At 37.0% G+C, this 25,218-nt stretch overlaps 1 protein-coding gene across 3 annotated transcripts in view; it reads left to right on the top strand.

Annotated features, from left to right (window-relative positions):
• The window catches only part of LOC127865184 (ligand of Numb protein X 2-like), a 185,798-nt gene that overhangs the window by 119,600 nt on the left and 40,980 nt on the right, over window positions 1–25,218 (top strand). For all 3 annotated transcript variants that reach the window (XM_052405157.1, XM_052405156.1, XM_052405158.1), the window contains exons 4-5: window positions 11,393–11,485; window positions 16,225–16,340. In XM_052405157.1, the coding sequence (XP_052261117.1) occupies window positions 11,393–11,485; window positions 16,225–16,340 (209 nt within the window). The remainder of the gene's footprint in view (window positions 1–11,392; window positions 11,486–16,224; window positions 16,341–25,218) is intronic.

Raw genomic sequence — 25,218 nt, 5'->3', positions numbered from 1 at the left:
ATGCCTGTCTGTCAGGCTATACGTTCTTTAACAAAGCCTGCAGTGGTCACGCTGGCACACAATATAAGTCAGCCCTGATCTGGGAGTCTTCTTAAGCAGGATATCAGCTCAACCTTTAATCCATGTATTCTTGAAACCCATAACAACTTGTGTTGGACAACAGACATGATTTGTAATTTCTCTTTGAGATTTAAGTTGATGTGCTGAACAAAAAACATTCTCAAAACTTGGCACAAGAACATTTGAGTGCAAAACTTCAAATTTAGTTGATTTGATCATTCAGTCTAAAAGTAATTGACATTTAAGCGTTTGCATATGAAAGTAACAAAATCCAAAACATTGTATTCAATTCATTATATAACAAATAAAGCAATGTTAAAACAAAATTTGTTTCAGAGGCAAAACACATTTATTTTGCCCTCTTAAAAAAACTGGGGTACTGGTTTATTTCTTAGTGCCTGTCAGCAAGTCAGTTTGGAGGTTATCAGCCCATAGACAGTTGGTTTCAGCATATAATCTAGAGAATAAACGTTGACATTAAAACCATGCTTGTTTCTTTTATGGATTCTATGGAAAAAAGGCAAACATACATAGATTTGAGGTCAACAGGGCTAATGCTCTGACCTACGATAATTCAAATTACTTCAGTGGTTACACAGATGAAAGGAAAGTCTCCAATTGATTTTGAGGTCTACAAGGTGAAAGATCAAGGTCACAGCCTTATGTAAATGGAAGTTCATTTCAGCACTTATTATGCCCCCCTTCGAAAAAGAGGGGGTATATTGTTTTGCACATGTAGGTCGGTCCGTCCACCAGATGGTTTCCGGATGATAACTCAAGAACGCTTAGGCCTAGGATCATGAAACTTCATAGGTAAATTGATCATGACTGGCAGATGACCCCTATCGATTTTCAGGTCACTAGGTCAAAGGTCAAGGTCACAGTGACTCTAAATAGTAAAATGGTTTCCAGATGATAACTCAAAAATGCTTAGGCCTAGGATCATGAAACTTCATAGGTACATTTATCATGATTGGCAGATGACCCCTATTGATTTTCAGGTCACTAGGTCAAAGGTCAAGGTCACAGTGACTCGAAATAGTAAAATGGTTTCCAGGATGATAACTCAAGAATGCTTAGGCCTAGGATCATGAAACTTCATAGGTATATTGGTCATGACTGGCAGATGAAACCTATCGATTTTCAGGTCACTAGGTCAAAGGTCAAAGTCACAGTGACTCTAAATAATTATGTGGTTTCTGGATGATAACTCAAGAATGCTTACTCCTAGGATCATGAAACTTCATAGGTACATTGATCATGACTGGCAGATGACCCCTATATTTTTTTTAGGTCACTAGGTCAAAGGTCAAGGTCACAGTGACTCTAAATAGTAAAATGGTTTCCGGATGATAACTCAAGAATACTTACGCTTAGGATCATGAAACTTAATAGAAACATTGATCATGACTGGCAGATGACCCCTATTGATTTTCAGGTCACTAGGTCAAAGGTCATGGTCACAGTGACTCGAAAGAGTAAAATGGTTTCCGGATGATTACTCAAGAATGCTTACGCCTAGGATCATGAAACTTCATAGGTACATTGATCATGACTGGCAGATGACCCATATTGATTTTCAGGTCACTAGGTCAAAGGTCAAGGTCACAGTGACTCAAAATAGTAAAATGGTTTCCGGATGATAACTCAAGAATGCTTACGCCTAGGATCATGAAACTTCATAGGTTCATTGATCATGACTGGCAGATGACCTCTATTAATCTTCAGGTCACTGGGTCAAAGGTCAAAGTAACAGTGATTCGAAACAATAAAATGGTTTCCGGATTATAACTCAAGAATAATTAGGCCTAGGATCATGAAACTTCATAGGTACATTAATCATGATTGGCAGATCATTAGGTCAAAGGTCAAGGTCACAGTGACAAAAAACGTATTCACACAATGGCTGCCACTACAACTTACAGCCCATATGGGGGGGCATGCATGTTTTACAAACAGCCCTTGTTTTGAGAAAGCTTTGACCTATTATTCATGAATCAATTCATGAACAATATATTCTTTAAAAGCTAAATTCATGTTTCACAAACTTTTAGAATTATTCCAACTTATTCATGAACAAATTCATGAACTCTGAAACAAAAAGGTTCATGAACTTCATGAATATATTCATGAATCAATTTATGAACAAGATATTCATGAAACACAACATTTATGTTTCATGAACTTTTCGATTTTATGAACTTTTCATGAACAAATTAATGACCTCTGAAATAAAAGGTTCATGAACTTAATGAATTTGTTCATGAACAGGTTTCACAAAGATAAATATAGAACTGTTAAAAGACAAGTTGATAATTATTTAAACAGGGCAAACAATGGAAATATGATAACAACAGAAAAATTATATTTTATTCCCAGTTTAATATTTTCATAAAAATTGTATGATTTGAGGATCTTCATTTTAAAGACGAAGAATAACACAACAAAGATATGTAATAAAGCTTATTTAACACAGTCATTAAAATCTACAGGAGCGATATTCCTTGTAAACTGAAAGAACTTAAAGATAAAATTTAACATTGGAATAAAAGCATTAGAATTGCTGACACTTCATTGGTATGTTGGCAAACAGTTAATGAGTATGAAATGATGGGTTATGCTTCTGATCCTGTTTATGACCAAAAAAATTCATAACGCAGAGGAAAGAGTGATACAATGTAGCAAAAATTGGGAAACATAAGTGAACACAGTGCCAAGGAAGTTGAAATGGATCCAATGGCTGATCAGTTTAGCCGGTACTTTATGAAAGACTTACATTTCCAAATAACATAAACCATGTGGCTTCATTCATATTGCTTCCGTTTCAATTTCCTGTGCACACACTATTCTTCCTTTGCAAAAACAGCAATATTCTGTTCATGAACTAGTTCATGAAGTGTATTAAGTTCATGTATAAATTAATGAAATTCATGAACCTGTGCCAAGGTCATAAACTTGGAGTTCATGAATACTTGTGTTATTCATTAATATTTTGTCCATTCTTGAACTTGTTCATGAAGTTTGTGACATAAATTCATGAAGTTCATAAATAAATTCATGAATATCATGAACCTGTTTCAAGTTAATGAACTTGGAGTTCATGAATACTTATGTGTTATTCATGAACATTTTGTCCATTCTTGAACTGGTTCATGAATTTTATGAAGTAAATTCACGAAGTTCAAGAAGTTCATGAATAAATTCATGAAGTTAATGAACCTGTTTCCCCGGGGTTGTTTTAAAAAATTTGATTCTTCATCATAACAAGATACAGTGAAAACCTTCTAAACCAGATCCTCTATATACCGGAATCCTGTCTAAACTGGACAAATTGTCAGGTCCCATTTTTTCCCTATAAAACCTTTTGTAAAACATCTCCTCAAGACCGGAATCCCCTCAATGGTGATTCCATGCGTAATTGTACCTTTCTTAAACGGTCAGGGCAGGTTTATTGCACCACAGACCTAGAGTCAAAAAGTTGTGAATAACAGATTAAAGACATGTGAAATAAATAAAGGTGGTCGAAAATTTAGCAAACTGTAAAAATCGCAAAACAATATAAAGAGACTTGTTGTGTGATGTACATATTGATCGAAAAAGGTAATACTGATTATAATTACTGATAACAAATATAGAGTTCTTTGTTGTATTTTGTTTTTGAAGCTGTGCTAAATTTTAATAAGCTTAATGCTATTTAATTTTGAGTTGTTTATTATACCCCCACAAACGAAGTTTAGGGTGTATATAGGAGTGAACTTGTCGGTCGGTCGATCTGTCTGTCGGTCCGTATTAAGTATTCGCTCTCTAATTCAAGTAGTTTTCATCCGATCTTCACCAAACTTGGTCAGAAGTTGTATCTACATGATGTCTAGGCCAAGTTCGGACACGGGCTTTGCCGGGTCAAAAACTAGGTCACGGGGTCACTTAGTGCGCTTTAAACATTCAGCATGTTGTCCGCTCTCTAATTCAAGAAGTTTTCATCCGATCTTTACCAAACTTGGTCAGAAGTTGAATCTACATGATGTCTAGGCCAAGTTTGAACATGGGCCTTGCCAGGTCAAAAACTAGGTCACGGGGTCACTTAGTGCGCTTTAAACATTCAGCATGTTGTCCGCTCTCTAATTCAAGTAGTTTTCATCCGATCTTCACCAAACTTGGTCAGAAGTTGTATCTACATGATGTCTAGGCCAAGTTTGAACATGGGCCTTGCCGGGTGAAAACTAGGTCACGGGGTCACTTAGTGCGTTTTTTAACATTCAGCATGGTGTCCTCTCTCTAATTCAAGTAGTTTTTATCTGATCTTCACCAAACTTGGTCAGAAGTTTTATCTAGATGATCTGAAGGCCAAGTTCGAACATGGGCCATGCCAGATAAAAACTAGGTCACAGGGTCACATAGTACGTTTTACACATTGAGCATGGTGTCTGCTCTCTATTTCAAGTAGTTTAAATCCGATCTTCACCACACTTGGTCAGAAGTTGTAACTAGATGATGTGTAGGTCAAGTTTGAACATGGGCCATGCCGGGTCGAAAACTAGGTCACGGGGTCACTTAGTGTGTTTTAAACCTCACCATGTTGTCCGCTCGCTAATTCAAGTAGTTTTTATCCAAACTTCACCAAAATTGGTCAGAAGTTGTATCTTGATAATGTCTAGGGCAATTTTGAATATGGGTCATGCCGGGTCAAAAACAAGGTCACAGGGTCACTTAGTGCATTTTAAACATCACAATGTTGTCCGCTCTATAATTCAAGTAGTTTTCATCCAATCTTCACCAAACTTGGTCAGAAGTTGTATCTAGATGATGTGTAGGTCAAGTTTGAATATGGGTCATGCCGGGTCAAAAACTAGGTCACAGGGTATCTTAGTGCGTTTTAAACTTCACCATATTGTCCGCTCTCTAATTCTAGTAGTTTTCATCCAATCCTCACCAAACTTGGTCACAAGTTTTATCTAAATGATCTCTAGGACAAGATTGAACATGGGCCATTCCGAGCCTAAAACTAGGTCACGGGGTCACTTAGTGCGTTTTTAGCTGCACTGGCCAAAGGACAGCGGGGCTTATGTCATGGTCCTGTGTCAGTCATGTGTGTGTGCGTGCGTTTACTTTTTCTTTAAACATCTTCTTCTCCTAAACTGTCCAAATCTGATGAAATTTCTCAGGAATGTTCCTGTGGTGAACCTCTTTCAAATTTGTTCAAATTATGCCCCTGGGGTTAAATTTGACCCTGCCCCTGGGGGTCAAAAAATTGAAAATTTGCTTATATAAGTCCTATTTTGTGCAAACTTTATAAATCTTCTTGTCCATAACCATTAGGCCTAGGGCTACCAAATTTGGTATGTAGTGACATCTTATAGTCCTCTACCAAGTTTGTTCAAATTATGCCCCTGGGGTCAAATTTGACCCTGCCCCGGGGGGTCAAAAATTGAAAATTTGCTTATATAAGACCTATTTTGTGCAAACTTTAAAAATCTTCTTGTCCGTAATCATTGGGCCTAGGGCTACCAAATTTGCTACGTAGTGACATCTTATAGTTCTCTACCAAGTTTGTTCAAATTATGCCCCTGGGGTTAAATTTTACCCTGCCCCGGGGGGTCAAAACATTGAAAATTTGCTTATATAAGGTATTTGTGCAAACTTTAAAAATCTTCTTGTCCATAACCGTATGGTGTAGGGCTACCAAATTTGGTATGTAGTGACATCTTATTGTCCTCTACCAAGTTTGTTCAAATTATGCCCCTGGGGTCAAATTTGACCCTGCCCCGGGGGGTTAAAAAATTGAAAATTTGCTTATATTGGGCCTATTTTGTGCAAACTTTAAAAATCTTCTTGTCCGTAACCATTGGGCCTAGGGCTACCAAATTTGCCATGTAGTGACATCTTATAGTCCTCTACCAAGTTTGTTCAAATTGTGCCCCTGGGGTCAAATTTGACCCTGCCCCGGGGGGGGTAAAAAATTGAAAATTTGCTTATATAAGGCCTATTTTGTGCAAACTTTAAAAATCTTCTTGTCCATAACCATTGGGCCTAGGGCTACCAAATTTGCTTTGTAGTGACATCTTATAGCCCTCTACCAAGTTTGTTCAAATTATGCCCCTGGGGTCAAATTTGACCCTGCCCCAAGGGGGTAAAAAATTGAAAATATGCTTATATTGGGCCTATTTTGTGCAAACTTTAAAAATCTTCTTGTCCATAACCATTGGGCCTAGGGCTACCAAATTTGCTATGTAGTGACATCTTATAGTCCTCTATCAAGTTTGTTTAAATTATGCCCCTGGGGTCAAATTTGACCCTGCCCCGGGGGATCAAAAAATTGAACATTTGCTTATATAAGGCCTATTTTGTGAAAACTTAAAAAATCTTCTCGTCCATAACCATTGGGCCATGGACTACCAAATTTGGTATGTAGTGACATCTTATAGTCCTCTAGCAAGTTTGTTCAAATTATGCCCCTTGGGTCAAATTTGACCCTGCCACGGGGGGTCAAAAAATTGAAAATTTGCTTTAATAATATAAGGCCTTTTTTGTGAAAACTTTAAAAATCTTCTCGTCCATAACCATTGGGCCTAGGGCTACCAAATTTGGTATGTAGTGACATCTTATAGTCCTCTACCAAGTTTGTTCAAATTATGCCCCTGGGGTCAAATTTGACCCTGCCCTGGGGGGTCAACAAATAAAAAATTTGCTTATATAAGGTCTATTTTGTGCAAACTTTAAAAATCTTCTTGTCCATAACCATATGGCATAGGGCTACCAAATTTGGTATGTAATGACATCTTATAGTCTTGTACCAAGTTTGTTCAAATTAAGCCCCTGGGATCAAATTTGACCGTTCCCCAGGGGTCACAAAATTGAACATATGCTTATATTGGGCCCATTTTGTGCAAACTATAACAATCTTATTGTCCATAACCATTGGGCCTATTTCTACCAAATTCGGTAGGTAGTGACATCTAATAGTTCTCTACTTAAGTTTGTTCAAATTATGCCCCTAGGAACAAATTTGACCTTGCCCTAGGGGTCACAAAAATGGACATATGCTTAAATAAGGCCTATTTTGTGCAAACTTTAAAAATCTTCTTGTTCCTAATTATAGAGCCTAGGGCTACTATATTTGGTATGGAGTGATATCTTATAGTCCTCTACCAAATTTTCAAATTATTTCCCTGGGCTCAAATTTGACCCGGCCCCGGGGGTCACAAAACTGAACCTATGACGTTTCCCAGTGGAGATTACTGTGGCCGTTTGGCTGCGACCAACAACAACATCAACATATCTTGTAAACATTAGATAAAACCCTGTCATTTAGTGCCATTTTAGGTCAGATGGTGACTGCTTACAAAGGTATTGAAGTAAGAACATGTGTTATGAATGTTTTTCTTATAACCTGAAAAAAGTCTGGGTTTATTTAAATATGTCGAAAGTGACCATATATCCGGATGAAAATATTTTGGATGACATGTTAATTTCATGTCTTTTTTGTAGTGTTAAAACCAGTTTAATAATATATTATTGATTTTAAAAACACAACTTCCATGAACATAATTATTTCAAGGAAAGTCAATATATGATACTGCATGGTAAACTCAAACTTTGTATCCAAGAGAAGGCGTTGAAAGTAATGAAGTGCAATGTTCTTAACTATCGTATATGCTGCTTTTTAATAACTAATGATTACTGCTCCATTTGTGAATCGTGACTCATGAATTGTTGAAATGATTGTCAATTGCTCAACAATTCATATATATTTCTGACCATTTTATAATTTTCTTAATATAAGTTATGAATTGATCTTAGAAGTCAAATGTATTACTTAATTAAATACATTTATAAATATAAAGAAATAATCTTTAGATTATCATAATATTCTCAGGCCTGTTGGTCTTAGGGATGTGTGGGTTGATGAGCAATTTCTCCTTTTATCACAATTATTTCTACCCTACCTGATCATTTCCTTCATATTCCATTTTAATTCAATTGACGTCTGCAACCTCTTTCAAAGTGGTAAAGTCCAAAATGTGTTGTTTGGTAAAGGGTTAAGGCATTTTGATTCCTATGAGTCTTGTGAATCTGTTTCAAATCAAATGCGTAGATTTGATCTTCAGCATCTAAAAATATGTGAAATAGAAAGAACAACAATATCTTTTGGAGAGATAAATGTACCTACGTTATAAGCAAAGGACCTGTGCAACAATTCCCAGGCTTTTTAGTCTGTTTAGTTAACACAATAGTAACTTTTTCCATGTATAAAAATGCTCACCCTTCCAATTTTTAGCGCCCAGTGGGACGAGGGATAGAATGAGAAAGTCACATGCTTGAGTACATTTCAACCCATGCGCATTACACGTTTTTTTTCGCAAAGAAAAAACAGTGGAGCGATACAGGGCCATCATGGCCCTCTTGTTTAACATTCAGCATGGTGTCCGCTCTCTAATTCAAGTAGTTTACATCCGATCTTCACCAAACTTGGTCAGAAGTTTTATGGAGATGATCTTAAGGCCAAGTTAGAACATGGGCCTTTCTGGGTAAAAAACTAGGTCAAGGGGTCACTAAGTGCGTTTTAAAAATTGAGCATGGTGTCCGCTGTTTTTTGTGAACAAGACATGCAAAATATTATGTGTCAATGCGGCATGTGGGGGTATTCGTCACGTCTGTGACAAACCTCTAGTTACAATTGCTTATTTAGTGTCATATAAAATGGTGATTTAAAGAGTTATTGAAGCAGTTGCATTTAGATATTCATTTAGATTTTCAAATTGGCAATTAAGATTGTGCATGATAGATGTTTGAAAAAACAGGTCATTTTTGACGTCCGTAAACATTTGCTCGTAAACACTCTAGAGGCCACATTTCTTGTTCCATCTTCATGAAACTTGGTCAGAAGCTTTGTCCCAATGAAATCTCAGCCGAGGTCGAAACTGGGTTGTGCCGGGTCAAAAACTATGTCATTAGGTCAAAAAAAAGAAAAACCTTGTATACACTGTAGAAGTCACATTTCATGCCCAATCTTCATGTTACTTTGTCAAAATGTTTGTCTTTATAATATCTTGGTTGAGTTCAAAAGTAGTTCCGATCCGTTGAAAAACATGGCCGCCAGTTTTCCTTATTTGGCTATAGAGAAACCTTGTAAACACTCTAGAAGTCACAATTTTTGCCCAATCATCATGAAAATTGGTCAAAACATTGGTTCAATTGATGTCTCGGAAGAATTCGGAAATGGTCGAGATCGGTGAAAAAACATGGCCGCCAGTGGGCAGGGCATTTTTCTCTATATGTATATAGTGGCAGTTTTCCCTATTTGGCTATAGAGAAACCTTGTAAACACTCTAGAAATCACAATTTTTGCCCAATCATCATGAAAGTTGGTCAAAACATTGGTTTCATTGATATCTCGGACGAGTGTGAAAATGGTCGGGATCAGTGAAAAAACATGGCCGCCAGTGGGCGGGGCATTTTTCTCTATATGTATATAGTAAAAACATGTGAACACAGTAGAAGTCACATTTTTGGCCCCATTTTCATGAAATTTGCTCAGAAAATTTGTTTCTTTGATACGAGAGTTGAGTTCAAAAATGGTTCGGGTCAGTTGGATAACATGGCTTCTTGGAGGGGGGGCAGTTTTCTCATTATGCCCCCCCTCCCCCCTTTTGAAGAAGAGGGGGGAAATTGTTTTGCTCATGTCGGTCCGTCCGTCCACCAGATGATTTCCGGATGATAACTCAAGAGCGCTTATGCCAAGGATCATGAAACTTCATAGGCACATTGATCATGACTCGCAGATGACCCCTATTGACTTTCAGGTCACTAGGTCAAAGGTCAAGGTCACAGTGCCAAAAAACGTATTCACACAATGGCTGCCACTACAACTGACACCTGTCGCAAAATTTAAAACTTCGACAGTAGCAATCAAAGTTAAACCTTGCACAAATTATCTTAACTAAATTTTAATTTAGTCAAGAACCTGTGGTCTTATTCACGGATGCTGCCACCAGTCCTTTTGGACGAATTTCCATGTAACTTGTACACTAGCCGAGCTAGTAGAAATTAAATAAGTCTTTTGTTTCTACAACTACAGTTTATTTACATTATATTCACACATTTTATTTCAGCATTTCCAACAGAAGTCAAGCATTTGACATTTAAAATATATACACCACGTCAGAAATATGTTAAGTTTAGATACATTCTAAAAGCTCCAAAAACAACAAAAACATCCTTTCCCCAAATCCTCCTCTTCAATATAACTTCAGGTTTATATACTTAACCCCCTACCCGAATTCTCAGGTTAATCTGAATCCTCGGTTAACCTGAATCCTCAGTTAACCTGAATCCTCGGTTATCCTGAATCCTCAGTTACTTTAAGAGTACCTGAAATTGTACTTAATCATGGACCTGACCATTCAATACCGGAAGTGTCAGATGCCCATTGATAAACAATTATCCAGAACTGATCTGATAATGAGTGTTGTAGGTGTACCTGAGTTTACATAATATTTTGTAATCTACCTGAAGATCTATCACCTTAGATACATGCAGTTGTACTAAAACTCATATATCTTTGTCCAAGGTGAAAGTTCAATATATAACTTTGTCCAGCATGGATGGATTATCAACAATTTTGTGGTAGCCATGAGCGCCATAAGAAAGAGTGTCACACATACATTCATGGCCCCATAGCTCAAAGGCCAAAGTCATAAATTATGGTCATTATAAAAAAAGAAAATTCAGGTGTTTTCAGTGAAAGTAGTTAACCTCTTGGGCAAAGGTAAAGGTGACAATGCAAGTTAAACAGCAAGCATTCACTCAGATTAAAAACTGGCAATGCTCCAGGGGTCACGTTATTTAAATAGACTTACATATTAAATACCTTTTAAAATCTTTTCGGATACAGCAAAGCCAAGAGGTGTAATATTTATTATTAAACATCACACAGAGGTCCTCTACTAAGTTTGTTCAAGTCATGTCCCTATGGTGAAAATTGGTCAAACTTAAGCTGTCACATGATTGAATATAGACTTGTTTAGTCAATAACACATTAAGAAATTCATTGGAACAAGTAAAATAATTTTACAGAGTGTTGCCTAACAGACCCAATCAGGATTTTGAAATAACTTGGCCAAGGTAACAAGCCTATTAACAGAGAAGTTTTTAATTGAAATACTAGTTCATAAATCGGGGTTAAATGCACAGTTGCAAACATACATTGTTGACATGTCTAATCTTTACAAGGAATAATGTTATTGACCAGTGTATCTTGTTGTGTTATATATATTGGCTGAAGTTTATGCATGCCCCTTATCATAAACGTGCATGTTTTGTTTGACTATTGCAGACTGCTGGACAAGCTACTTGTGGTGTGCCCCAATGTGGACTACTGTGAGGAAGTGATGCCTCGATCTGAGTTGGACTCGCATCTAGCTCACAGGTGAGAACACACAATAGTGCAATTGCCTCTAGCTCAGAAGTGAGACCACACACATTGCAGGACTCACATCTACCTCACAGGTGAGACTACACACATTGCAGGACTCACATCTAGCTCTAACGTGAGACCACACACACTGTAGGACTCGCAACTAGCTCACAGGTGAGACCACACACATTTCAGGACTCGCTTCAAGCTCACAGGTGAGACATAACACATTGTAGGACCCACATCAAGCTCACAGAGGAGACCACACACATTGCAGGACTCGCATCTAGCTCTTAGGTAAGAACACTCATTACAATTAAATCTAGCTCACAGGTGTGACCCCACATTGCAGAACTCACATGTAGCCCACATTCATTGCAAGACTCACAACTAGCTGACAGGTGAGAACACACACATTGCAGGACTCACATCTAGCTCACAGGTGAGACAACACACATTCCAGAACTCACATCTAGCTCACAATTGAGACCACACACATTGCAGGACCCACAGCTAGCTCACAGGTGAGACAACACACATTAAAAGACTCACATATAACTCACAGGTGAGACCACACACATTGCATGACTCACATCTAGCTCACTGGTAGAACACACAATGCATGACACATCTAGCTCACAGGTGAGACAACACACATTGCAAGACTCACATCTAGCTCACAAGTGAGACAACACACATTGCAGAAATCACATCTAGCTCACAGGTGAGACAACACACATTGCATGACTCACATCTAGCTCACAGGTGAGACCACAAACATTGCAGGACTCACAACTAGCTCACAGGTGAGACCAAACACATTGCAGGACTCACATCTTGATCACAGGTGAGACAACACACATTGCAGAACTCGCATCTAGCTCACAGGTGAGAACACACACATTGCAGGACTCTTATCTAGCTTACAGATTAGACCACATACACTGCAGGACTCACATCTAGCTCACAGGTGAGACAACACACATTTCAAGACTCACATCTAGCTCACAGGTGAGACAACACACATTTCAAGACTCACATCTAGCTCACTGGTGAGACAACACACATTGCAAGATTTACATCTGGCTCACAGGTGAGACAACACACATTGCATGACACACATCTAGCTCATGGGTGAAACCACACTGATTGCAGGACTATAACTAGCTCACAAGTTAAAACCAAACACATTGCAGGACTCGCATCTAGCTCACAGGTGAGACAACACACATTGCATGACTCACATCTAGCTCACAGGTGAGATCACACACATTGCAAGACTCACATCTAGCTCACAGGTAAGACCACACGCATTCCAAGACTAATATCTAGCTCACAGGTGAGACCACACACATTGCAGCATTCAAAACTAGCTCACAGGTGAGACCACATAGATTGCAAGACTCAAATCTAGCTCACAGGTGAGACTACACACACTGCAGGACTCACATCTAGCTCACAGGTGAGACATAACACATTGTAGGTCTCACAGCTAGCTCACAGGTGAGAAAACACATTTCAATTACATCTGGCTAACAGGTGACTATACACACAATGCAGGACTCACATCTAGCTCACAGGTGAGACCTTACACATTTCAGGACTCAAATCTAGCTCACAGGTGAGACCACACACATTTCAATCACATCTAGCTCACAGGTAAGACCACACATTGCAGGACTCACTTCTAGCTCACAGGTTAGACCACACACATTGCAGAACTCACATCTAGTTCACAATTGAGACCAAGCACACTGCAGGACTCACAACTAGCTCACAGGTGAGACCAAACACATTGCAAGACTCACATCAAGCTCACAGGTGAGACCACACACATTGCAGGACTCGCATCTATCTCACATATGAGACCACATAAATTGCAGGAGTCACATCTAGCGCACAAGTGAGACCACACACATTGCAAGACTCACATCTAGCTCACAGGTGAGGCCACACACACTGCAGGACTCGCATCTAGCCCACAAGTGAGACCACACACATTGCATGACTCACATCTAGCTTACAGTTGAGAACACACACACTGCAGGACTCACATCTAGCTCACATGTGAACCCACACACATTGCAGGACTCACATCTAGCTCACAGGTGAGACCACTCACATTGCAAGACTCACATATAGTTCACAGATGAGACCACGCACATTGCAGGACTCACATCTATCTCACAGGTGAGACCATATAAATTGCAGGAGTCACATCAAATGCACAAGTGAGACCACACACATTGCAAGACTCACATCTAGCTCACAAGTGAGATCACATACATTGCAGGACTCCCATCTAGCTCACAGGTGAGACCACATAAATTGCAGGAGTCACATCTAGCTCACAGGTGAGACCACACAAATTGCAGGACTCGCATCGATCTGACAATTGAGACCACACACATTGCAGAACCCACATCTTGCTCACAGGTAAGACACTACACACTTCAAGACTCACATCTAGCTCACAATTGAGACCACACACATTGCAGGACTCACATATTGCTCACAGTTGAGACCACACACATTGCATGACTCACATCTAGCTCACAGGTGAGACAACACACATTTCAAGACTGGCATCTAGCTCACAGGTGAGACCACACACATTGCAGGACTTACATCTAGCTCACAGGTGCGACAACACACATTGCAGGAGTCACATCTAACTCATAAGTGAGACCACACACATTGCATGACTCACATCTAGCTCACTAGTGAGACCACATAAATTACAGGAGTCACATCTAGCGCACAAGTGAGACCACACATATTGCATGACTCACATCTAGCTCACAGGTGAGACCACATACGTTGCAGGAATCACATCTAGTTCACAGGTGAGACCACATAAATTGCAGGAGTCACAGGTGAGACAACACAAAGACTCGCATCTAGCTCACAGGTGAAACCACACACATAACAGGTTTCTGTGTTATTTTTCAGAAACTGTTTGAATTTGTTAAATGAAAATGTTTGTGCTTATTTAATTCATCTTGTCAGCTTAAGCTGTACTGGGAAAGTAGTACCGTTAAAGCTATATGTGTGTTGTTCATGACAGTTCATCCATCTAATTTGGTTACTAAAAAAAATCAAGACTCAGTGTGATTAGAAATATCTGATTGTACTACCTATTAGCAATAATTATATGGTTAGGATTCCTGGAAATAAAGATAACATTTTTAAAGCAGTAATGTAAATAATGTTTATTGCTGAAGTTTTCCTCTTTTTTTATTAGCTCACCTGAGCACAACGTGCTCGTGGTGAGCTATTGTGATCCCCTTTTGTCTGTCGTGCATCGTGCGTCGTCAACATTTGCCTTGTTAACACTCTAAAGGTCACATTTATTGTCCAATCTTCATGAAACTTGGTTAGAACATGTGTCTCAATAATATCTTGGACGAGTTCAAAAATGGTTCCGGTTGGTTGAAAAACATGGCTGCCAGGGGGCGTGGCAGTTTTCCTTATATGGCTATAGTAAAACCTTGTTAACACTCTAGAAGTCACATTTTTAGTCCAATCTTCATTAAACTTTGTCAGAACATGTGTCCCAATAATATCTTGGACGAGTTCGAAAATGGTTCCGGTTGGTTGAAAAACATGGCCGCCAGGGGGCGTGGCAGTTTTCCTTATATGGCTATAGTAAAACCTTGTTAACACTCTAGAAGTCACATTTTTTGTCCAATCTTCATGAAACTTTGTCAGAACATGTGTCCCAATAATATCTTGGACGAGTTCCAAATGGTTCCGGTTGGTTGAAAAACATGGCCGCCAGGGGGCATGGCAGTTTTCCTTATATGGCTATAGTAAAACCTTGTTAACACTCTAGAAGTCACATTTTTAGTCCAATCTTCATGAAACATGGTCAAAACATGGGTCCCAATAATATCTTGGACGAGTTTGAAAATGGTTCCAGTTGAATGAAAAACATGGTCGCCATGGGGCAGGGCAGTTTTCCTTATATGGCTTTACTGTATGGTAAAACCTTGTTAACACTCTAGAAGTCACAGTTGTGGTCCAATGCTCATGAAACTTGGTCAGAATATTTGAACTAATAATATCTGGGCTAAGTTCAAAAATGGTTGAGATCCGTTAAAAAACATGGACGCAAGGGGGCGTGGCATTTTTCCTTAAATGGCTATTTACTACAAAACCTTGTTAACACTCTAGAAGTCACATTTATTATCCAATCTTTATGAAACTTGATCAGAACATTTGTTCTAACAATAGCTCGAGTGAGTTTGAAAATGGTTATGGTTCGTTGAAAAACATGGCCGCCAGGGGGGTGGCAGTTGTCCTTATATGGCTTTAGTGAAAACTTGTTGACACTATATTAGCCACATTTCTTGGCCAATCTTCATGAAACTTGGTCAGAACATTTGTCCCAATGAAATTTTGCCAGAGATTGAAGCTGAGTCATATGAGCTCAAAAACTAGGTCACAAGGTCAAATATAAAAAAAAACATGTTAAAAGTCACTTTTTTGGTCCAAAATAATCTTCATGAATCAGCTTGCATTTTTTTCAGAATAGTCTAGTTCCTTTGGCTTTCAGATGAGCGCCTTAGGGCCTGATGGCCCTCTTGTATTTCTTAGTTAAATGTCATTAATGTGTTTGTGAATTGTAATGGAAAATGTCTCTTTATGGAAAATGTTTTATATTGTTTTGGTAAATACAATTTTACTTGTGCTATGAATTTCATCTATTAAAAGTGTTAAGTGCATTTTACTGTATGTGTTTGTTACAGATGTCGAGGTGCGGTGACGAGGTGCATCAAGGCGAGCCTAGGCTGCAGGTTCCAGGGACCTCGGAGTGCCCTGCAGAGCCACCTGTGGGAGTGCAGTTACCGGGACCAGAACGCAGGTTCAGCCACCTTACATTATAGCCACCCTGTGTGAAAAAGGGGTTTAATGCATGTGTGTAAAGTGTCATCCCAGATTAGCCTGTGCAGTCTGCACAAGCTAATCAGGGAAGACACTCTGTCTGAACTTGAATTTTGTCAAGAACACTCTTCCTTTAAACAAATAAAATCAATTAAGTGGCAAGTGTCGTCCCTGAGTACAGGCCTTGACAATAATTTCCAGAGCCACTGGCCCTGCAGGGTGAGTAGGCCTGACAATCCATTCACCCTTCACTTTAATCTTCTCGCCTTGCATTAAAAAAAATATCTATATTTATAGTAATGATCAACCAAAACCTTTTTTTAAACTTAAACTATATATATACAGTGTATATATAATCATCTGACTGTGTCACATTGTAATAAACAAACATCTATCAGCCAAAACTAAACGTAAAATTGCAGTCATAAGTGGAGATTTTTTTTCATCCAAAAAATGATTAAAAGTATAGTCTTGACTTATGATATCGATAATGATTTTTTTTTTAGCTCACCTGAGCACAACGTGCTCATGGTGAGCTTTTGTGATCGCTTTTTGTCCGTCGTGAGTCTTCAACATTTGACTTGTTAACTCACATTTATTGTCCAATCTTCATGAAATTTGGTCAAAAGATTGGTCTCAATGATGTCTTGGATGAGTTCGAAAATGGTAACGTTTGCTTGAAAAACATGGCTGCCTAGGGGCGGGGCATTTTTCCTTATATGGCTATATATGGCTATAGCAAAATCTTGTTAACACTCTAGAGGCCACATTTATTGTCTGATCTTCATGAAACTTGGTCAGAAGATTCATCCCAATAATATCTTGGATGAGTTCCAAAATGATGCTGGTTGGTTGAAAAACATGGTCGCCAGGGGGCGGGACATTTTTCCTTATATGGCTATAGTAAAACCTTGTTAACACTCTAGAGGCCACATTTATTTTCCAATCTTCATGAAACTTGCTCGGAAGATTTGTCCCAATGATATCTTGGATGAGTTCAAAAATGGTAACCTTTGCTTGAAAAACATGGCTGCAAAGGGGCGGGGCATTTTTAGTCCCCTACCGGTTTCACCGGAGGGGACTTACGGTTTGCACTCTGTCTGTCTGTTAGTCAGTCAGTCAGTCCGTCGCACTTTTCTGGATCCTGCGATAACTTTAAAAGTTCTAAATATTTTTTCATGAAACTTGGAACATGGATAGATGTCAATATGGACATTATGTACGTCATTTCATTTCGTTCCTAAGTCAAAAATTCTGGTTGCTATGGCAACAAATAAAAAAAATATATTCTGAAAATGGTGGAATTTCTGACAATGGTGGAGCCGGTAGGGGACTTATTTTGCTTGACAATAGTCTTGTTCCTTATATGGCTATAGTAAAATCTTGTTAACACTCTAGAGGCCACATTTATTGTCCAATCTTCATGAAACTTGGTCAGAAGATTCATCCCAATAATATCTTGGACGAGTTCAAAAATGATGCCCTTTGGTTGAAAAATATGGCGGCCAGGAGGCGGGGCATTTTTCCTAATATGGCTATAGTAAAACCTTGTTAACACTCTAGAGGCCACATTTATTGTCCAATCTTCATGAAATATGGTCAGAAGATTTGTCTTATTGATTTCTTGGATGAGTTTGAAATTGGTTACGTTTGCTTGAAAAACATGGCTGCCAAGGGGCGGGGCATTTTTCCTAATATGGCTATATATGGCTATAGTAAAATCTTGTTTACACTCTAGAAGCCACATTTATAGTCCGATCTTCATGAAACTCAGAGGATTAACCCCAATAATATCTTGGACAAGTTCAAAAATGATGCCGATTGGTTGAAAAACATGGCCATCGTGGGGGCAGGACATTTTTCCTTAAATGGCTATAGTAAAACCTTGTTAACACTCTAGAGGTCACATTTATTTTCCGATCATCATGAAACTTGGTCAGAAGATTTTTCCCAATGATATCTTGGATGAGTTCGAAAATGGTTTTTGTTGCTTTAAAAACATGGCCACCAGGGGCGGGGCATTTTTCCTTATATGGCTATATATGGCTTTAGTAAAAACCTGGTTAACACTCTGGAGGCCACATTTATTGTCCAATCTTCATGAAATATGGTCAGAAGATTGGTCTCAATGATATCTTGGATGAGTTCGAAAATAATTATGTTTGCTTGAAAAACATGGCTTCCAATGGGTGGGGCATTTTTCCTTAAATGGCTATAGTAAAATCTTGTAAACACTCTAAAGGCCACATTTATTTTCTGCTCATCATGATACTTGGTCAGAAGATTTGTCCCAATGATATCTTGGATGAGTTCGAAAAATTGTTTTTGTTGCTTTAAAAACATGGCCACCAGGGGCGGGGCATTTTTCCTAATATGGCTATATATGGCTTTAGTAAAACCTTGTTAACACTCCCCTTCTCAAAAAAGTGAGCAAAACGTACGTTTAACATACATTTTACGTGCGTTAAACGTAGCGTTATTGGCGCTGCGTTTTATGTTCACTTTTTCTTAACAAGTGAATTTTTACCAAATAAAAAAATAACAGGAACTGAGTCAAATGTGCGCTTTATGTGGGTTAAAGTGCGCTTTTAACTAGATAAGAAAAAAGTATGCTTATGACTGTGTCAAAATGTGCACTTTTATGTGGGTAAAAACTGCGCTTTTAAGTGAGTAAATGTGTGCATTCGTATAGGTGTGTTTTTTGCTGCCATTCATGTGTGTTAAATGTGCACTTTTTTTATTGTTAAAAACTGCGCTTTTAAGTGCGTTTAATGTGAGCTTTTATTAGTCAGTACTGATAAAAAGCGCACATTAAACAAACTTTAAGCGAAGTTTTAACCCACATAAAAGCACACATGTTGGTAAAATGTGCGCTTTTTTGCGAGTTTTAACTGCGCTTAAGTGAGTTAAATGTGCATTTTTTGTAAGTCAGTTCTTATAAAAAGCTCACATTTAACTCGCTTATAGCGCAGTTTTAACCCACATAAAACGAACATTTTACGCACATGAATGGCAGTCAAAAATGCACTTTTAAAAGCACACATGTGTGTTAAATGTGCATCTTTTGCCTTAACAAAGTTGATTCAATTGCATTTTGTCAAAAGTTTTAAAATGCAGATATGAAATTGAAATAAAATGTAAGTATACCCAGTATATTTTAAATAACTACAAGATAATTCAATTTTACACTTTAATGTGATCCAACATTATTACATTTATTAACATACATGAACAATTTAATTTCAATGATAACAATTTTAACAAAACATAATAGCATACTTAACAGTATATACACAGGAAAAATGTTGACTCGTGTTGAACAATCATTATACAAAAAAAAACATGAATCAAAGAATTTAATAGGAGGTCTTTGTGTGCCGTCACAAGAGGGGTTTTACGTTTCTTAAAATAGATTGGCCGTCAACACTCTCGATCACGGCCATTTACATTGTATAAGAGGAAAGGTCGGAAGACTATATAAATACTGACAATTTCACACAAACAAAATATAAATACACGTATTCTTTCTTAAAGTAAGAAATGATATTTAAAAATAATAAAACATATAATAATTTTTGATTATAATTAAAAGTGGTGTGAATGCGAAAGTGTTATTTATCATCAGCGAGGTGCATTGAATAAGTTAGAAAACAAAGCCCTTAAAAAGCGACAAACATTTTAATCTTTTAATGTTGTTTTAATTTTCTTATACATTGAATAAATTTTCGTTTCGTTTACATTGAATGAAAATATTAATAAATTTAATTAGCATTCAAATGAAAAAAAATGAATATTTTGAAAATTGAACTGGCATGTGCATGTATATTGAAAACTCTTTACTAGTGTTAATGAGCGATACAAATCTAGCATTTTTGATACCATAAATCTATACATTTAATTTACTTTACGCAAGTATTTTATCCCTACTATGATCAAACGTGTTTGCATGTTTTCGTGATGATGTTTCGAACACTGCAGTAACGCGCACGATCTTTTAAAACACGTTATAGCGGAGTTTACATTTGCATTTACCCGTTAAATACGTTTAGTGTGTAACAGTAAATTTGTAAAATATTTTAAAATTATAGCTATAAACACTTCATTGTTATGTTTAAACTGGCTAATAAACATTATACATTTTATAGTTCCTGTCAATCCATGTTCAAATATTTTATTAAAGCAACTATTAAGTATTTGGCTTAAATGACCGCTAAATATGCCAAGAGATGATATGGAGGTATCATAAATTGTGTTAAATGACCAGACACATGTGGTATATGCAGGGTATAGGTCCTCGGGTTTATGACACCCTGTTTTCTTAGTAATTGTCTTGACAGTATTCGATCATATCGAGATAATCGGTTGGTGATGAACAAAGGGGCAATTAAACACAAAGAGTGTCAAAATTGGTGTGGACAATTAAATAAAAACAATTACATTTATCAAGAGGATTTAATAATTCTGTAACAAGGTAAGTTTTTACAGACATATAGGTTCAAATCAGTTCGTGTTGATTAAATAAAATCAATCTACTTGTTGTTTGTTTTCGTCCTTATTAATTTTGTGTTCTTTCATTGAAATCAATTTATTCTGAAAGAATTTCAATTTCTGAGTATTGTGTTGTTCTTAAAAAGGGTCGCGAATACAGTACACTCCACGCGTTTTCCCCAATTTCCCTCCATACTCCGCGGGTTTCGACCTGGAGGGAGATTAAGAAAATCCCGCTATACGCGGCGTTTGCATAATTTTGGACGCGGCGGTTAACGATCGGCAAAACTGATAAGCCGACGCGGCGGCCCTCGGCGTTGGCAACGCGGGGGAAACTCCGCGTTTTACGAGATAACGATCAATTTAATTTTGTTTGACTTCCTGATTTTCAAATAAAATTACATTTATTAAAAGTACATACATGTACATGTAGTATAATGTTAACAATTAAAAAAACAACCAAGATAGATCGATCAAGACGTGGTTGTAGAAGTAGTTGTTGTTGTATAGAAAACTCGTTGATTTACGACACACAAAACGTCGTCTTTTAACTAATACTTACCAATTAATATAAACACAGTTTGCATCATTTTTTTTAATAATTTAATCCAAAGTTTTCATGTTAGCAGGTGATTTTCTATACTGAACATGTATACAAATGACCAAGGACCCTAAAAATCTCGCAAATCTGAATTGACAGTTTGACGTAATCAAAGAAAAGCCGCTTCCTGTCTAAAGGCATAACGTACTCAAGTAAACACGTTCAACGAATACATAAGGAATGGTTTTAATTGTCGGAACAAAGTCAATTCTCTGCTCGCTAATGCATTGATTTTCTCTTTGTTTGTAGGTTATTCCATTGATTGCTAAAAGGTGGTAACTATTGAGTTGATAATTGCATTTAATATTCACAGTTGTACATGTATTCTTGTTGCGTCGACATTCTAAACAATGTTTACCAGTAATTATGGACCAAATCGGCAGAGTGACATTCACACATGTTAATCCCTTTTGTCAAAACACCGCAGACAGCAATCTACACAATAGGTCAGTAGACAAGCTTTGCGTGTTTTCATAACGTCAAACACTTAAAATCCAGTCCTGCCCAGATGCCTTCTGTAATCAGTTTACAGTACAATTAGTGTTAAAAAAATTACTCTACTAAAATACCGTATCGATAAAGATTCGGCGTGTTCGATTTGAAATTATTTTAGAGGAAATATCAACTTATTCGAGATATAATTTCGTTAATAAATACCAAAGAAACTTTTAACCGAAATCAACAATGTTCTCTGCGCTACAAAGTTTGTATAAAAAAATCAATACACGCACGCTTTGCAGGAGTATACGTTGTACCTTGACCTTGTACATTGCAGCATAATTTTCGCGCGCTTTGTCGGGAAATATACATGAGGACTGTATATTGGAAGCATTTGTAAACGTCGTGTTAACAATTAAAAATCGTAGTGTGTTTCGGATTACTAATTATTATTCTCATTTGGAAATTTTACGGAACATTTATTCTTGTGTCATATGTGTTGATTTAAATATTAATTTGTCAAATGTATTATATTAGACTAATTCATATTGTAGACGTACCTGTGAATTAAAAAACATAATTTTTATATGTATTAATTTTCTATACAATTATCTTTTTTATACATGTACTACAGTATTTAAACAATTTATTATAACAATGTTTTTATTTTTTGGCATGCCCAGTAGCACACTGCTAACGCGGCGTTGCGCGGCGATCACTGATTAGAAGGATAAGTGTCTGCATTTACCGACTAGCCTAAAGTAATACACGCCGCGGGAATTAGCGAACGCGGCGTAACGCCGAGCGTTTTATCGAGTTCACCTCGCTCTTCCAACGCCGCGTGAACACTCGCTAGCAGAAAAAAACCCGCGGAGGGAGCGCGTTTTTTGGGGAAAACGCGTGGAGTGTACTGTATGTGTCAAGTAGAGATTATTATGGTAACCTTATCACGATGCGGTTCATCAAATGCAAACAATAGCAAAATGGCCGCAGTGTTGACGGCCAAAATTTAACCATGCGCAAACGTGACGTCATTATCGGAATCCCCGAAACCTCCTATATAATCAGTTCATCTGGTCTTTGAGGCGACGGAGCCCGGCTCTCATTTTCCTTTCAACCAATGCCACAGGTCAGTCGAATTTCTTTGCAGCTATCTCTGTAATGAAGTATTGAATGATATATGCTGATTTGTTTACTTTTCACTTACTCTTAAAAAATGTATTTGATACTTAACATTCACAAATATCTCATTAATGTTTAAAGGTTTTGTTTTTATAACATGACCAGCATAATATAAGTACATCAAGCACACTTCCATAGCCATTAACATGCCAAATATGGCCTGACTTTTGTCCTTTGGGAGGTCAGGATCAGGTCCCACGGTGTCAGGTACTAGCTCCCTTAATTGAGCACTCTTTAACATTCTTTCCAAGGGATCTTCTGATCAATGTAAATTTCACCTTGGGGTTTAACCTTCAAATTTAAAATATAAAAGTTCTCATTTAAAATTGGGTAAAGAAATCTGTTCATTAATGAACAGAAATAGGTATAAATAACATTTAAGATTACAATAACCATAAAAATGATAAAATACAGCCATAATAATTAAAATAGTGTTGTTTTTCCTTAAAATTGCATTACATTTACTTATCCATTTACATTTCCCAGTGACAATACATAAATATGATAATGATCATAATTAATTCAAAAAACTAAATAAAAAAAGGATGCAGAAAAGAAAAAACCAACCTGTTGCAACTGTTCTTTAGTACATGTGTATTCCAAAAAAATCAGGCAGTTGCTGAACTATGAGACCATATCACTTTAACCACCCACTTTGAATCTCCTTTGCAACAAACTTATTGTTGATTTACACATTGTAGTAAATACACATTGTTTTCATCACACAATACTTCATGCTGAAAGTATAGACCAGTTGAATGTTATTGTTTACATTCGGGATTTTCCGTGCATGCGCACTGACTGGTTGGCAAAAAACACTGGTTACAGTAACGTAAAACATGTATAAAGGGCTTTTGTTTAGTCAATAAATTGGTAATAAAACCGAAATAAACATTAAAACTTTTTAAAAATAGTGCCAATATATCATATTTAGCACCGAATAAATGTATATTCACAAATAAAATTTCCTCTTCATAAAAATACAAAGTAGATATAAGCATAGAGTAAACGTGATCGGAAGACTAAATACCGACAATCCACAAAAGAAAACAATACATAAGCCGTATTCTTTCTGACAGTGAGACTTAAACAAATTAGATTTTAACAATAATAAAACATATATTAATTGTATTATAATTATAAGTGGTGTGGATAGTGTTATTTTTTATCAGCGATCGATAGTGTCAGCGGTGCATTTAATCAATTATAAAACAAAGCCCTAAAAAGCGGAATACATTACAATTTTTAAATAAATTATGGTAATTTTATTTTACATTGAATGAATTTTCGTTTTGTTTTCATTGAATGGCAATATTAATTTTATTTAGCATACAAACGGAAAACCCCTGCATATTATGCAAATTTAACTGTCTTTGCATGTATATTGAAATCTCTTTACTAGTAATAAGGAGTGATACAAATCTATCGTTTAATGGAAAATGCATATATGTAATTTATTTAACGCATTTATTTACCGGCGTTCGTGATTGTTTGTGTTCATTATGGTGTTTCGTACACTGCAGCAATTTACAATCTTTACACGTAATACTGGAGTTTACTTTTGCTGGTACCCGTTAAATACCTTAATTGCGTAGCAGTAAAATTGCACAATATATTAAATGTATAATTATTAAACAATGTATTATTATGATTAAACTGGCTAATATATATTCACTAGTTCCTGTTAATCCATTTCCGACAAATGTCTTCTTTTTTTAATGTTAAAATATTTTATTGAAGCAACTGTTCAGTATTTTAGCTTCTAAATTTGGCTAAAATGACGGCTCAATATGCCAAGAGATGACATGGAAGTATCGTAACATGTGTTTAATGACCAGACACTGATCTGCCACATGTGGTTTATCCAGGGACCCAAGTATAGGTCCCTGGGTTTATGACACAATGTTTTGTTTGTAATTGTTTTGACAGTATCCGATCATAACGAGATAATCGGGTGGTGATGAACAAAGGTGCAATTAAACACCGGGATATAAATGCTGCAACAAAGAGTGTAAAAATTAGTGTGAACAATTAAATCAAACAATTACATGAATCAAGAGAATTTAATTAATGTGTAACAAGGTAAGTTTTTTCCAAAGACCCATAAAATACATTTTACGGGTCTTTGTTGTTGTTTTTCAGACATATA

Source organism: Dreissena polymorpha, chromosome 1, assembly GCF_020536995.1.
Source record: "Dreissena polymorpha isolate Duluth1 chromosome 1, UMN_Dpol_1.0, whole genome shotgun sequence".
Lineage (NCBI taxonomy): Eukaryota > Metazoa > Mollusca > Bivalvia > Myida > Dreissenidae > Dreissena > Dreissena polymorpha.
This window is presented reverse-complemented; position numbering and strand designations above follow the sequence as displayed.